The 16,540-nt window shown below is 45.8% G+C and overlaps 1 protein-coding gene across 6 annotated transcripts in view; it reads right to left on the bottom strand.

Moving 5' to 3' along the window:
* Positions 1–16,540, bottom strand: part of DYNC2I1 (dynein 2 intermediate chain 1) — a 95,332-nt gene that overhangs the window by 66,771 nt on the left and 12,021 nt on the right. For 2 of the 6 annotated variants that reach the window (XM_063668061.1, XM_063668062.1), the window contains exons 1-6: positions 15,461–16,503; positions 15,040–15,093; positions 13,402–13,822; positions 8,243–8,325; positions 5,917–6,225; positions 638–693 (exon numbers count right to left, since the gene is read on the bottom strand). In XM_063668061.1, the coding sequence (XP_063524131.1) occupies positions 638–693; positions 5,917–6,225; positions 8,243–8,325; positions 13,402–13,822; positions 15,040–15,093; positions 15,461–15,655 (1,118 nt within the window). In that variant the 5' untranslated portion in view covers positions 15,656–16,503. Of the gene's footprint in view, positions 1–637; positions 694–5,916; positions 6,226–8,242; positions 8,326–13,401; positions 13,823–15,039; positions 15,094–15,460; positions 16,504–16,540 lie in introns of those variants that run through there. The other 4 variants (XM_054495218.2, XM_054495219.1, XM_063668063.1 and 1 more) reach the window with 3 other exon arrangements.

Below are 16,540 nucleotides of genomic sequence, written 5' to 3'. Positions count from 1 at the left end.
CTGCAACTAAGAGGTAGACAGGAAATTCCAACCAAGGCTGACCCCCACCCCCAGCTCTGGGGGTCTCTGCCAAGGCCTGTGGGCGGAATGTTATCTCCTGTGTGTTCACAAGCGATAAACAGTGGGCAGAGGGGAACTTGCCGGCACGTCCTGTTTTTAGTGGCTGTGAACCAGAATGGTTTGCTCAGGCGCGTAAAGGGGCAAAACTGCCCACCTGCGGATTTGCTTTAGCTTCAGGCAGGGAGGACTCCCTCTTGCACATTAAGAGACTCCCAAGTGAATTATTCTCCCCAAAGTGAGTAACAATTTTCTAATTTTGCAGGAGCAAATGTTAAAAAGGACAAAAATAGATTCTGACGCAATAAATATAAACAATATTAAAATGAAAAAATTAAAATATAATTAATTTAAAAGGCCAAAGAAAGCTAATAATATATTAAGTTTCCAAGCTCCTCCAGTATTCCAAAAACATACCAACCCATTTGGAGGGGCTAAGGGGTAAAATCTAGAGAAAATGAAGCATATCTATAACTGATTGCCATGGACTGGCCGTCACCGGAGCCAATAAGAAAATTCCCTGAAGCATTCCACGAGAGCGGCACACGTAAAGGTTGACCACAGGGCACGCAATCCTTACTGGCTGCTGGTCCCATCTCTTTTTGAGCTTGCACCTCGATTTCTGTGTTCACCGTTCTATCAAACAAAAATATAATCCCATAACCATTTATTAGCATATCGGAATGAAGTAAGCATAATTAGTAAACCCCATAAAACAAGCACGGATTCAAAATTTAACAACAGCATCTACACCACAAGTATCTTTTAAAATAAATATTTTTACCAGCTATTTTTAGTAAATTAGATAATTAAATGTAAAGAAAATGGATAAAAGTATATATAAAAGGGTGATTATGCTGGACAAGGTAGCTCACACCTGTGATCCCAGCACTTTGGGAGGCCGAGGCGGGCGCATCACCTGAGGTCGGGAGTTACAGACCAGCCTGACCAACATGGAGAAACCCCGTCTCTACTAAAAATACAAAATTAGCTGGGCGTGGTGGTGCACACCTGTAGTCCCAGCTACTCAGGAGGCTGACGCAGGAGAATTACTTGAACCCAGGAGGCAGAGGTTGCAGTGAGCCGAGATCTGCTACTGCACCCCAGCCTGGGCAACAGAGCGAGACTCCATCTCAAAAAAAAAAAGAAATCTTTACAAAATTAATTAGAACAAAGTACAATGTTTAACAGAACAATGTGTTGTGGTCCATAAAATGAACTGGAATGGGAAAAAACTAAAATCACTAGTGCTGGGTAGGAAAAATTATGATTTACTGACTAACTAGATATAAAGATGGAAAAGAAAAAAAGTCATCAAGTTAATGATTAAGAATTAGACCTGGGTGGGAGGCAAGCAGTACACAGCACTGGGGGGCCCTGGCTGTGGTGACGGCGGCCAGTCACACTGCACGTGGGGCCAGGAGAAGCATCCTGCGATTATCTCAGCACCTACCACACAGGGAGGCAGGTAATGCTGCTCACCCAGATGGCCTGCAAATGGCAGAGCTGAGACAAAGCTCAGCACGTTGTCGTCAAACTCCTGTGGCCTCATCACACAGTCCCTCAGGACTAACATTCTGGATAGGAGAGTCCTGGGCTGGAAACACGTATTTACAAGTGATCATTTGAAGCCACTACTTCCAGGAGCAGAAAGGAGATGATCCAATCTTCCAAAGGATAAAAGTATGGCAGGCATGGTGGGTCACATCCTAATCCTATCCGTTTGGTAGGCTGAGGTAGGAGGACCACTTGAGGCCAGGAGTTCAAGATCAGCCTAGGCAATACAGCAAGAACCCATCTCTAAAAAAAAATTTTTTTTGCCAGGCGCGGTGGCTCACACCTGTAATCCCAGCACTTTGGGAGGCCGAGGTGGGCGGATCACAAGGTCAGGAAATCGAGACCATCCTGGCTAACATGGTGAAATCCCGTCTCTACTAAAAATACAAAAATTAGCCAGGCGTGGTGGCGGGCGTCTGTAGTCCCAGCTACTCGGGAGGCTGAAGCAGGAGAATGGCGTGAACCTGGGAGGCGGAGCTTGCAGTGAGCGGAGATTGCCCCACTGCACTCCAACCTGGGCAACAGAGCAAGACTCCATCTCAAAAAAAAAAATTGTTTTTTAAAAGGATAAAGGTGTGGCAGATAGGATAACAATGAGATGAGGCCACTGGATTCTTCTATTAAAGAATTCATTGGTCAGGAAGCTTAGAACATTTGTATATTTATTGTACTTACTCATACTCTTTCTATCTCTAATTGATAACTGGAGGAAGCTTACAATAAAAGTTATATCATTCTAATTAAAACCATGGATCAAAAATCATAAAGAGGCCAGGCTTACATGACTCACACCTGTAATCCTAGCACTTTGGTAGGCCAAGGCAGGTGGATCACCTGAGGTCAGGAGCTTGAGGCCAGCCTGGCCAACATGGCGAAACTCTACTAAAAATACAAAAAAAAAAAAAAAAATTAGCCAGACGCACACCTGTAATCCTAGCTACTCGGGAGGCTGAGACAGGAGAATCACTTGAACCCAGGAGGCGGAGGCTGCAGTGAGCCAAGTTCACACCACTGCACTCTGGCCTGGGCGATACAATGAGACTCAATCTCAAAAAAAAAAAAAAAAAAGAAGAAGAAGAAAAAATATCATATAGAGAAAGTGAGAGAGAATCACAGAGAACATCCATCCCCGGGAACAGTCCCAGTTTCTATCTGTTGTCCTGGCGTAATTATTAGCAGTGCACCTTGCACTTTACGGTAACCACAGGATAATTACATCAAGCAGTAGGTTCAGAGTACTCAGTTGAAGAATATCTAAAAGTTGATACTAATTTTGAGGATCAAAAGTACTCAAAAGTTTTGAATTTCTAAAAGTCAACGCAAAGGAAAAAAACTTTAATTATACAATGCTCGATCCCCATTCCTGACATTGTATCTTGTATCTGTTCATTTCTTTTCCTTTTTTTTTTTTGAGACGAAGGCTCACTCTGTCCTCCAGTCTGGAGTGCAGTGGCGTGATCTCAGTTCACTGTAACCTCTTCCTCCCAGGTTCAAGCAATTCTCCTGCCTCAGCCTCCCAAGTAGCTGGGATTACAGGCACGTGCCACCATACCTGGGTAATTTTTGTATTTTTTTTAGTAGAGACAGGGTTTCACTATGTTGGCCAGGCTGGTCTCGAACTCCTGACCTCAAGTTATCCACCTATCTCAGCCTCCCAAAGTGCTAGGATTATAGGTGTGAGCCACCATGCCCAGTCCCTTTTTTCTTTTAAGACAAGGTCTTACTGTACCACCCAGGTTGGACTGCAGTGATATGATCACAGCTCACTGCAGCCTTGACCTCCTCGGCTCAAGAGATCCTCCCACCTCAGCTTCCGCAGTAGCTGGGACTACAGGTGTGTGCCACCATGCCTGGCTAATTTTTTTTATTTTGGTAGAGATGGGGGTCTCACTGTATTTCTCAGGCTGGTCTTGAACTCCTGGGCTCAACAGATCCTCCCACCTCAGCATCCTGAGTAGCTAGGACTCCAGGTGTAAGCCACCACACCTATCTGAGATATAGTTTTTTTTTTTGGTAGTTCTTTATCCTATGGCTTCTCCAACACAACATAAGCACCATAAGAACAGTAAATTTGTTTTGTTCACAGCTGTATCCTCAGCACCTACAACAGTGCCCAGCACATAAGCCACTCAGATAGGAACAACTTGTCTTAAAAAGAAAATGACAGTCGTCTGAATAATCTTTCTTCTGGGACTAATTTGAAGGCAGTGGTTTTACAAAGATACAGGATAATGTTCTTCATGGACCATTTTTCACATTCACCTTTAATAAAAGCCAAATCTATGTCCAGAAAGGCATTTCTGGGTAGAACTAAGCACATGTAACCTAAGTCACTTCCAGTAATTAAACGTGATCTAGGGAATGGAGAATAGCCAAGTTCAATAAAAGGCAAGTAGTGGAGTCTAAGTTATGGGTACAAGAGTGTTCTTTGGAAAATTATGTTGACTTTGCTGTATGTTTGAAAATGTTCGTAACACAACGTTGGGAGAAAATGATGAAGTTTTGATCTAGGGAAAGAGATTTAAAAACAAAAAAAATGGCCAGGCGCGGTGGCTCATGCCTCTAATCCCAGCACTTTGGGAGGCCGAGGCGGGCGGATCACGAGGTCAGGAGATTGAGGCCACCCTGGCTAACACGGTGAAACCCCGTCTCTACTAAATATACAAAAAATTAGCCGGGAGTGGTGGCACATGCCTGTAGTCCCAGCTACTCGGGAGGCTGAGGCAGGAGAATGACGTGAACCTGGGAGGCCAAGGTTGCAGTGAGCCAAGATCGCACCACTGTGCTCCAGCCTGGGCGACAGAGCAAGACTCTGTCTCAAAATAAATAAATAAATAAAAATAAATAAAAACAAAAAAAATGAGTATCTGTCCTCAAGGAGCTGCTTCTCAGTGACCGCCTCAACTAACCTTCCGTGTGGCTGACTAGAGGGGAGTCCAGGCTTTCAACACCGTAGACGCAGGTAGCAGAACCGGCACTGCCTCAAACCTGCTAAGAAACACGGCCAACGCCCTGATACAGAGGGCGTGGGCTGCGGAAGACAGTGGGGTCTCAGTGAGGAAAGGCCCCAGGGCAAAGGCGAGGGAGGTTAAAGGACTCTGACCCCATGCAGGACGCGCCAAGAGCGGCTGAGGTGGCCGGGAGCCAGGCAGCTTCTGCACCTAACACAACTGCTTCTCGGCCTAAGTGCTCCCAGTTCTAACCCACTGGCTTTCGCGTTTTACAGTAAACACTGCAGTGGCCACCAGCTCTACGTCCATTTCCTCAGCTGTATCAGTTCAGATTGGGAGATCCGGGTCCTGCGCTTCTGCTGAGGCCTCCAGTCTCATCCCTGAAGGTGTGACTCTCCCCTAGCCTCAGATACCACCTGACCCTTGCAAAGATTTTGCTTCCATCTTAAAGGAAGCATCACCAAGAAATAGGTAAATAAAATCATATTAGCTTCGGATTCTGTAAAAACAGGGCAGCAAAAGCACACTCATGAGAACAAAAGGTGCTAAAACACCTCTAGGAAAATCCTAAGTACAGGGATGAAACCACAGACCTGGGAGGGAAATTAGACCCTCTGCAATCAATGCTTTTACATTTTTGTTCTGTCTTGTTTTGCTTTTTTTGCAAACTTATACCAATTCTGGTTGAAACGTTTGCTAATTATTCACTTAATTTCCACTTTAAAACGTACCAGCTTCCTTTTCAATGTTAAATTTCAAAACTTTTTTTTTTTTTTTTTGAGAGACAGAGTCTCACTCCGTCACCCAGGTTGGAGCGCAGTGGTGCGATCTCAGCTCACTGCAACCTATGCCTCCTGGGTTCCAGCAATTCTCCTTCCCAGATTCCAGCGATTCTCCTACCTCAGCCTCCCAGGTAGCTGGGACTATAGGCACCTACCACCATGCCCCACTAATTTTCGTATTTTTAATACAGACGGGGTTTCACCATGTTGGTCAGGCTGGTCTCGAACTCCTGACCTCAGGTGATCCACCCACCTCGGCCTCCCAAAGTGCTGGGATGACAGGCATGAGCCACTGCGCCTGGCCAAATTTCAAAGTTTTATGATGGATTTCCAAATATCTGTTAAAAGTACATTCACAATATAATCAAAATATGTGACAGCACATTCCTTAAGAGATCAGTAATCTGTCTATACTAACCACGTAATCAAGACTTGAGTTGCGCTTGTCCTAAATTACTACTACTAGGCCACAAATCCCAACCTTGTCTGGCGACACCACCCGGTAAGCCTCCTCTGAAAGCGCTGGCCTCAGGGCGGCTGCTAAGGCAACGAAGCATCGGAAGGGGTACCTTGGATTCCCTTTTCCTGTGCTCGTCTTTTGCCGATCTCTCTTCTCTATCCACGTTGCTTCGGTGCCTCTCATCATCAAAATAAAGGCCTTCTTTGTGTCGCTTTTCTTTATGTCTTTCTTTCCCTTCTTTGTCAGAGAACGAATTACTTTTCTCTTTGGAATATTTCTCTCTTTTTTCCCTTGTGCTGCTTTTTTCTCGGTGTTTCTTGTCTCGATCTGGCTCTCTGGGCTTCCTGTGTCTCCTCTCGCCTTCCTCTTTGTAAAGCCAGTACTTGAGAGGGTTGTCCTTGCTGTCTCCGTACTGCAGCTGTAAAACACAACAAGCTGAGAAACACAGGAGCACATCAAATAGGAGTGCAGCCAGCCCTCCCTCTCTGTGGGTTCTGCAATGATGGATCCAACCAACCACGGATCAAAAACATTCGAAGAAAATCGTGTCTATATTAAACATGTACAGACTTTTTCCTTGTCATCACACCCTAAACAATAACAACTATTTACATCTCCATTTATATTGCATTAGGAATTTTAAGTAATCTAGAGATAATTTAAAGCATCTAGGTGGAAGGGTGTAGGTTATATGCAGACACTACACCATTTTATATGGGGGACTTGAGTATTCATGGATTTTGGTATCTGAGGGGGTCCTGGAGCCCTTCTCCCATGGATACCAAGGGAAGACTGTGCTGTCTTTATAAATGTTACAATAAAAGGAGGAAAACTTACAGAACTACCACTGCCCCCTTCACTCCTCAATTCCACTGTCAGATACATTCCTGAAAACTTAATCTGTTACCCTTGTGTAAGGAAAAACCCTATTCATGTCATGGTCCACGGTCAGACACTGCTGTCAACCCAACGCCACACAGTAACTGCAGCCCAGCCACCTCGCTCCCACAGAGAAAGCAATACCTCCCCACATGGCACCTGGCACTCACAGTCGGCCCTTCTGGCCTCTCCACATGGCGCCCGGCACTCACAGTCGGCCCTCCTGGCCCCTCCACATGGCACCGGGCACTCACAATCGGCCCTCCTGGCCCCTCCACATGGCACCGGGCACTCACAGTCGGCCCTACTGGCCTCCACAGCCTCATCCCTCATGCTGGTGGCCCTTAGCCTAAGCTCCGCCAGCCCTGGGGTCCCTCCTGAGCAAGCTCTGACTTCTCTGAGAGATGCCTTCTCCGGTGAGTATGACAGCACAAGGCTGCCAATCTCTCACATGGACATGTCACATCACTCTTTCTCTCCTAATTAGTCCCACGCAGATGGAGAGTCTTGAAAATGGGACCAGAGTTCAATCATCTCTGTGACTAAAACACTCCAACCTGGGTGACAGAGCAAGACCCTGTCTCTAAAAAATAAAAAAAAGAGAGAAAAAAAATAAGCAAAAGTACACAAGTGGTAAATAACAAAAGACAGTAAACCTGCTTTTAAAAATGCCCAGAAATGCCACTTTCTTCTGAATCAAATGAGCAAAACTTTTAAACGAAGATGATGCCCAGCTCCTGCTTAGGACATGAGGAATTATGCTCTGATGATATAAATCATTACAACTTTTATGTAAAGCTAATGGGTTAAGTTTACATTTACTTTGATCCAGCAAGTTCATTTTCAGAAATTAATCATAAGGAAATAATTATGAACGAACCAAAAAGCATACCATCTGGATGTCTTTATAATTTAAAGAAAAAACACAAACACACAGAAACAACCTAAGTGTCCAGAACCACAGGTGCCTCAAGAGCACCAACACACCCGCACTGTGAAACACCAATCCAGAACCGCAGGTGCCTCTAGAGCACCAACACACCCGCTACGTGAAACACCAATCCAGAACCGCAGGTGCCTCGAGAGCACCAACACACCCACACCGTGAAACACCAAGTTAAACGCTCACTGAAACACAGGGAGAGACAGGATCACTCAGGAAAAGGCTCAAAATATGTTCCGTTTAAACAACTTATAAAACAGTAAAAATCTAAAGAAAACAATGTTATACATACACAAATATATAAACCTGGAAAAATACATACCTAAATGCTATCAATACTTACCTGTGGGTGAGGATTAGACAGTTTTTGTTTACTTATTACTTATTTGTATCTTCTAAATTTTCTAAAATAATCACATACTACCTCTGGAATAAGAAAAACACACTTGACTATGAGGAGAAAGAAACTGACTACACACAGTGCTAGAGGCCTTTTCCAGGACTGAAATCCTGGCTTAGGACATTTTCTAAAAATGCTTCCAACAGTAATGCTTAAAACATCCTTTACTTGGCAACATTTGGAAAACCTTTCCCCAGGCCTTGCTTCGTATACCTTTCTTTCTCGGTATCTTCTTTCTCTATCTTCATCTCCTCTTTCAGAGTCTTCATCTTTCTCTTCACTTCTTACTTTACTTACTACAAGAAGTAAAACATATTTTTAATACTCCTAAATGTTAGCACATCAAAAAACTCTTTTAACATCTTGCTATGGATGGTATTGCACATTTTATGTTCATTAATATGTATTTTAAAATATTCTTCAACTAAAACACATGCCTCCAACTCAAGAATGAAGAGTTCTAGTATCAAATTTAAAATGAAGAAGGAGATGAACATGGCAATCTAAGTGATATGGTTTGCATCTGTGTCCCCACCCAAATCTCATGCTGAAATGTAGTCCCCAATGCTGAAGGTGGGACCTGGTGGGAGGTGACTGGATCATGGGGGTGAATATCCCCCCGGGTGCTGTTCTTGTGATACTGAGTGAGTTCTCACAAGATCTGGTTGTTTCAAAGTGTATGGCACCTCCCCACTCTCTCCCTTCCTCCTGCTCTGGCCCTGTAAGACGTGACTGCTTCCCTTCACCTTCCCCTAAGACTGTAAGTCTCCTGAGGCCTCCCCAGCCATGCTTCCTGTACAGCCTGCACAACTGTGAGTCAATTAAACCTCTTTTCTTTATAAATTCCCCAGCCTCAGGTGTTTCTTTACAGCAGTATGTGGACAGACTCGTACACTAAGGAACAGAAAGACTTCTTGCCTCACTCAGTTTGCTGCTGAAGCAACCAGGCAATGTCTGAGTAACCCTTGGAAATTCAAGAGGGCATCAGACCAAACTCATACAGCCTTCAGGGTTTCTGCGTATCACGCAGAAGCAGAGCTTAGTCTGAACAGGAGAACCAGCCCAGTCAGCCAAACACTTTAGCCAAATGTGAGCTCCAGGGAAATGCCTGCCCTCCTGGATGCACTGAGGACCCAGAGCAGCCCCCATACCTCCTGGCACCCCCACTGCTGAGGTGACCAAGGAAGCCAGAGGCCCCTGAATAAACAAGGAAGCCAGGTGCAGCAGACTCCCCAGGGCACCAGACTACAGCATCCATCCTGGGCTGGGGAGGCTGAAGCAACAAGGCCCAGTATGACCTGCAAGAGAGAGCGGGGGCAAATAGAGCCAGGCAGGTACCGATGACACCAAAGCATCATCCAACAAGGAAAGCTGGACTTTCACTTCTGAATCTGCACACAAAAAAGGCATCAGATGTAAAATTCAGAGAGTGGACACTTTAAAAGATCAGGGCAAAGTTAAACTTTCAAAGATCACTGAGGCAAAGTGCATTCATTCAAAAAGCATTTACCAGGCTGGGCACGGTAGCTCACACTTGTAATCCCAGCACTTTGGGAGGCCGAGGCAGGTGGATCACGAGGTCAGGAGTTCAAGATCAGCCTGGCCAACATGGTGAAACCCCATCTTTACTAAAAATACAAAAATTAGCTGGGCGTGGTGGCATGTGCCTGTAATCCCAACGACTCGGGAGGCTAAGGAAGAGAATTGCTTGAACCCAGAAGACAGAGAAGAGGATGCAGTGAGCCAAGACTGCAACACTGCACTCCAGCCTGGGCAACAGAGTGAGACTCCTTCTCAGAAAAAAAAAAAAAAAAAAAAAAGGCATTTACCAAGCACTGAACACTCTTCTAGGAGTCTGGGTTACAGAGGAAGGGCCCCAGAACAGGTAGATTTTCAAGGCTGAAACCCCAGGACTCTCCGAGAGACTGGAAGAGAAAGCAGGGCATCAGGATATGTCCCAGGTCTTCTGACCTCAGGACACGAGGATGCAGGTGCTATCAACTGAGATGGTCAAGCCTGCAGGACAGCCGGTGTGGAGGGGCTACCGGAAGCTCCATGTGGGGTACACTGCGTTTGTGTTACCCATTAGACATCAAAACACAGGGGATACACAAGCCTGGAATTCAGGGACGATGCCCAGCTGGGGGTAAAAACTTGGAAATAAGGACACAGACAAACAGTATTTAAAATCATGAGACTAGATCCAGCCAGCAAAGGCAACGGGTTGCTGGAGAGGAGGCCTGGGGACCCAGTCCTGGATAAAGGCCACACGGCACAGACGGGCAGTGCAGAAAGAAAGGAGATGAGAAGAGATATACAGAGGAAAGAACTAGAGAGAGTCTAGTCTACGATCAGTTTTCAAAAGTCTTTCCAGTACAATTCAACACCACATTGAAAAAATGAACAGGTAGCCAAAAAAGGGTGATCTGAGAACAAAAGATTTGATTGCAAATAAATACCAAAAACATCAAAAACAGTAATTTTGAAAAGAGCATTAAATAGTAGGACAGCTACTGTTAAAATTAATTAGGCCAATAGCAGGGCATGGTGACATGTGCCTATAACCCCAGCTACTCAGGAGGCTGAGGCACGAGGATTACTTGAACCTGGGAAGCGGAGGTTGCAGTGAGCCAAGATCACACCACTGCACTCCAGCCTGGGGAACAGAGTGAGAGTCCATCTCCAAAAAAAAAAAAAAAAAAAAAAATTAATTAGGCGAAGTGCAGTAGCTCCTACTTATAATCCTAGCACTTTGGGAGGTCAAGATAAATGAACTGCTAGAGACCAGTTCAAGACCAGCCTGGGCAACATGTGAGAGCCCCATCTCTACAAATAATTTTTTTTAATTATCCAGGTCCTGGCAGGGCACTGTGGCTGACGCCTATAATCCTAGTTCTCTGGGAGGTCGAGGTGGGTGGATTGTCTGAGCTCAGGAGTTCAAGACTAGCCTGGCCAACATGGTGAAACCCGTCTCTACTAAAAATACAAAAAATTAGCCAGGTGTGGTGGCGTGTGCTTGTAGTCCCAGCTACTCGGGAGGCTGAGGCATGAGAATCACTTGAACCAGGGAGGCAGAGGCTGCAGTGGGCCGAGATTGCGCCTCTTCACTCCAGCCTGAGCAACAGAGTGAGACTCTATCTCACTCTGAATAATAAATTACCCAGGTGCAGTGGTGCGAGCCTGTAGACTCTGCTACTCAGTTCAAGGCTGTGGTGGGCTGTGATCACACCACTGCACTACAACCTGGGCAACAGAGCAAGACCCTGACTCTACTTTATTTCTTTAAGTAATAAATCAACAAATAAAATATATTTTTAAAGAAAACAAAATTAGTGGTAACCCAACTAACCCATGCATTCCACCTCATGTATATTCTACCCCAACAGAAACGCACATATACGAACACCAAAAAATATACGTGTTAACATTCTTAGCAGCCTTATTCCTAATAGTCTAAATCTGCAAACGACTCAAATGGCCACCAGCAGTGAAGTGGATAAACAGATCACGGTGTGTCTATACGAGACGTCTAACGGCGGCAATGAGTAAAGGCCCTTGGTTTCCATCCTTTTCACAGCCAGGGCTTCTAACCCTTCTGCTGATTCTAAGAGTAACTACCTATTCTTCTAATAGATTCCTTCTGCATTTATATGCGCTAGTTTACATTTTTATAAGAAGCATATACTACCTATATAACCAAAAAATACTGAAGAAATTTCCATTTGGGAAGGAAAAAAAAGTATGTACCTTTACCTTACAGGCTCCTAGGAATTTAGCTAAATAAAATAAAACACACTTTTAGAAAATATTTTTTATCAAAGAGGTTTATTTTTGTTTATTTACGACGAGCATTGAGATTTACTGAGATAATAAGCCTTATTGAGATAATAAGCCTAAAATATGGTTTTGTTTTTTGGGTTTTTTTTTTTTTTTTAGACAGTCTTGCTCTGTCATCCAGGCTGGAGTACAGTGGCATGATCTCAGCTCATTGCAACCTCCTCCTCCCGGGTTCAAGTGATTCTCATGCCTCAGCCTCCCAAGCAGCTGTGCCACCACATCCAGCTAATTTTTGCTTTTCTTTTTTTTTCAGTAGAGATGGGGTTTCGCCATGTTGGCCAGACTGGTCTTGAACTCCTGGCCTCAAGTGATCTGCCCACCTCGGCCTCCCAAAGTGCTGGGATTACAGGCATGAGGCACTGTGCCTGGCCCTAAAATATGTTTTAATAGTAAAACTCTAGCTAATAATGAGAAAATTGTTATTCCTTTCATTGGCTGAATGGTTTTTTTTTTTTTTTTCTTTTGGAGACAGAGTCTTGCTCTGTCTGGAGTACAGTGGCACAATCTCAGCTCACTATAACCTCCACCTCCCTGGTTCAAGCACTTCCCCTGCCTCAGCCTCCTGAGTAGCTGGGATTACAGGCGCATGCCACCACACCTGGCTAAATTTTTTGTATTCTTAGTAGAGACAGGGTCTCACCATGTTGGCCAGACTGGTTTCGAACTCCTGACCTCAGGTGATCCACCCACCTTGGCCTCCCAAAGTGCTGGGATTACAGGCATGAGCCACTGCGCCCGGCTGGCTAAATGGTTTTTAGAGTTTTCGTTTTTTCTTTTGAGACAGGGTCTCACTCTGTTGCCCAGGCTGCAGTGCAGTGGCACAATCATAGCTTATTGCAGCCTCGACCTCCTGGGCTCAAGGGCTCCTCCCACCTTGGCCTACCAAATAGCTAGAACTACAGGCAAGCGCCACCACACACAGCTAATTTTTTTATTTTTTGTAGTGATGGAGTCTCCCTATGTTTCCCAAGCTGGTCTCAAAATCCTGGGCTGGAGTGATCCTCCCACCTCAGCCTCCCAAAGAGCTGGGATTACAGGTATGACCCACCACACCTGGCATGAACAAGTTTTTAAAATACCAAAAGAAAAACAATGATAAAAAGTACACACACACACACACACATCCCGCAACAGAGAGAACAGAAACCTCTAACTTCAAAGATAAAACATTTGTGAAAACTATGAGAGAAAACAAAAATAACAAATGAACATTTCAAAAGAGGAAAATGTCCCAAACAGCAAGAACTTTTAAAAGAAATACAGCCAGCTGGGCACAGTGGCATGTCTGTAATGCCAGTGCTTTGGGAGGGTGCAGTGGGAGGATCGCTTGAGCCCAGGAAGTTGAAGCTGCCGTGAGCTGTGATGGCACCACTGCTCTCTAGCCTGGGGGCAGAGCAAGACCCTGTCCAGAAAAAAAAGGAAAGGGGAAGGAGGGACGGGGGCAGAGAGGGAGGGGAGGCAGCGAACTATCAACCTGTCACCAGCAGTGACGCGGCACCTCGGGTGGAACCACAGGAAGGCAAGCGGGGACCCACCTGAGCGGCCTTTCCTCTCCACCCGCTCCAGGAGCTGCCGGTCGCGCGTCTCCTGGCCCAGCAGGTTGTGGTGGGCCACGGTCTGCCGGAGTTCTTCCTTCCGGGCCCTTCTGTCTTTTTCTTTTTCCCTGTCCTTTCCTCTGCTGTGAGACTTTTCTGCCTCTCGATGTTTCTCCTTCAGCTTTTCTTTCTCCCGGTCTTTTGCGTCTCTTCTCCTCTCCCTCTGTCTGTCTCTGTCCCTCTCCCCACGAGGACTCTCCTTAGTGGTGTGGACTTCGGCTGCCCTGTCTCTGCTCCTGGCATCCTGGTCGGGATCCCTGCACCTCGGCTCCTTGTGTTCAGGAAGGTCCATCTCAGACTCCTTACGCAGCTTCTTCTCTCTGTGCTTTTTTTCTTCCTTGGAACTACCTGACTGTATGGCCTGAAACAAGAGAATAAAGGGTCCTCCATGACCAGGAAGGCAGATTTCCATTAGACTTTTAATACCTGAATGTGAGAAGCACACACAGCTGAAGGACCTTAAAACATATTTGCATTCAGCTGCTTTCTAATCCCAGACGGGCCAAGGCCTGCATGGATGTTCTTAGAACACTAAAGGACATGGAGTCAAGCTTAGATTTCTGCAACTGCCCACCAGTGCCCCTAATATCGTGGACATTCACACTGATCGGCAAATCAAATCTAAAATACTACGTGTATAAGAGGGTGAAAAATTACCCATTGGGTACAATGTTCACTATTCGGGTGACAGGTACTATTCGGGTGTCAGGAGCACTAACAGCCCAGACTTCACCACTCTACAAAATATGCATATAAGAAACCTGCACCTGTACCCCCTAAATATGAAAAATAAAGTAAAATTCAAAAAAAATAAGTAGGACCAGGCATGGTATCTCACACCTATTATCCCAGCACTTTGGGAGGCTAAGGCAGGAGGATCGCCTGAGGCCAGGAGTTCAAGACTAGCCCAAGCAACATAGCAAGATCCTCATCTCTACCCCAAAAAATTAAAAAATTAAAAAATTAGCAAGCCTGGTGGTTCATGCCTGTAGTCCTAGCTACTCAAGAGACTGAGGTGGGAGGACAGCTCAGGCCCAGAAGGTCAAGGCTGCAGTGAGCTATGATTTCACCACTGCACTCCAGCCTGGGCAAAACGGTGAGACCCTGTCTCTAAAAAAAAGAGTAAAATTAATTAACTAAAAACAAATAAATAAATAAAATACTACATGTGTTAAAAGAGAGATACCGAAGCTGTGTTTTAAAGTCGCTAAGACACAAACCGCCTGGGCCCCATACAAACAAGGACCCTCGTTCTAAAACTCTCAGGACTCTCTCTCGATCCCAAAGCCCCTCTCCCCATCCACCGCTGCGACCCCTGAAGTGAGCACTCCCTGCCCCAAAGCAGTGCGGAGGCCCCTGAGCCATGGCAGAGCCCCACGAGCAGTGGGAGTGTCCAGCTGGCTTAACCAACGTTCTAGAGGGATTGTTAGCTGCACACCTTCACCTCTGAGTTCAAAGTACTTCTGAAATGAGGCACACGTAACCAAAGTTATACAGTGTCGTGTACCAGGTAAAGCGGGTCCAAGAAAACCACACGAGTCCTGCACAGATCCCAATCCAAATCTTTAAAATAATTACCCAGAGATGTTTTCTGAGGTCATCTGCTTTCCAGGTATCATCTTTGGTTCTTCTCTAAATAAAAAAGTATAAAGTTAGAATGTTTAAAGTTTAAAATAACTTTCTGTGTTCTAGTGAGCTGCTTTTTCATTAGGCCATTTAAATCAATGGCAGTTAATTCTTGACATGCCAGAAAATACTTCTCTACCTCCTGGAATAAAAGGTAACAGAAATACAGATTTTTAAAAATTATTCACTAGTCTAAAATGACACATTATTGTAAAATGTGTTCCTTTGGCTACTTCAAAATTTAAATATTATAAAATAAAAGTGAAAACAAGTTATAACAGCAGTTGAACAACAGAGGAAGGACAAATATTCTGTGGGTTTAAAATATCTTGTGTCAGACTGTATTTTCCAAAAACAGCCACAACAGACTCACGTCCCAAATGCTGCGCACACAGAGGGAGTCTGTGCTCCTTCTGCGGCCGCTGGGCTCAACCCAGGACAGAAGGCATCGTGGGCCTCCCAGGACAATGGGTTTCCGCCTGGTCCTCCTGGGCTGCAGCTCCAGATACCTCCCTGTGAGGAAGAGAAGCAGCCCTGGGGAGAGGCCCCTGCAGATGCCACAGCCCATAGGGTCCCTCACAGCAGATGCCACAGCCACGGGCCCAGAGGGTCCCTCACAGCAGATGCCACAGCCACGGGCCCAGAGGGGTCCCTCACAGCCAGCACCAGGGCAGGTGCGTGAGAGGCACGGCTCCCGCGGCCCCTCATGAGTCACCACCTCCTGAACCTCAAGTCTCCCCAGCCGAGGCCCCAGGTATCAGCGACAGAACTAAGCCTGCTGCTGTGAGCTCTCCTGATCCACAGAATATGTGAGAAAATTAGAAGGCTGCTGTTGTCTCACACCACGGCCTTTTACACAGCAACAGCAGCTGGGATGTATGACAGACAGACAGAAATGAGTTTAGCATCTGGTGCATACCAGATGCTATCCTGAGTCAAGCACAATATTTAAATCTCATAACCCTACTAAGAAGGCTATCGGCTCAATTTTTCTAATGAGGACAGTGAGGCATCACAAGGTTCAGCAGCTTTCAGCTCTAGAGTCCTGCCAAGGAACAAATCAGGAACGGAACCGACACCTGTGGACTGAATGCTCAAGGGTCGCCAGAGAAAGCCTGCCTGTCCCTGAGGACACCCTATCACACCCGTCTGCTACACTGGTCAACCGGTGGACCCACAAGCTCACCCGTGTCTCTGGCCCTCCAGGGCCCCGTACTTGTATTCAGCAAATGCGCACCAAGATCCTCGCACACACCGAGCACTGCTGCAGAGCTGTGGCTGCGCAGATAAAACCCAAGAAAGGCCCCAGGCCCAAAAACACCGTCCAGCTCCTCTGATGTTTGTTGTTTCTACTGCGAAAGTGTTTGCTCCTCGTTGGATAATCTACCTTTCAAGTGTGATGACATCTCTCCAGCTAAGTCCCCACCTTCCGGAAAGGAAGGCCTATCTTAGT

This window comes from Pongo pygmaeus, chromosome 6 (genome assembly GCF_028885625.2).
Source record: "Pongo pygmaeus isolate AG05252 chromosome 6, NHGRI_mPonPyg2-v2.0_pri, whole genome shotgun sequence".
Classification (NCBI taxonomy): Eukaryota; Metazoa; Chordata; class Mammalia; order Primates; family Hominidae; genus Pongo; species Pongo pygmaeus.
Note: the sequence above shows the minus strand (reverse complement) of the source record. Positions and strands in the feature narration are given on the sequence as shown.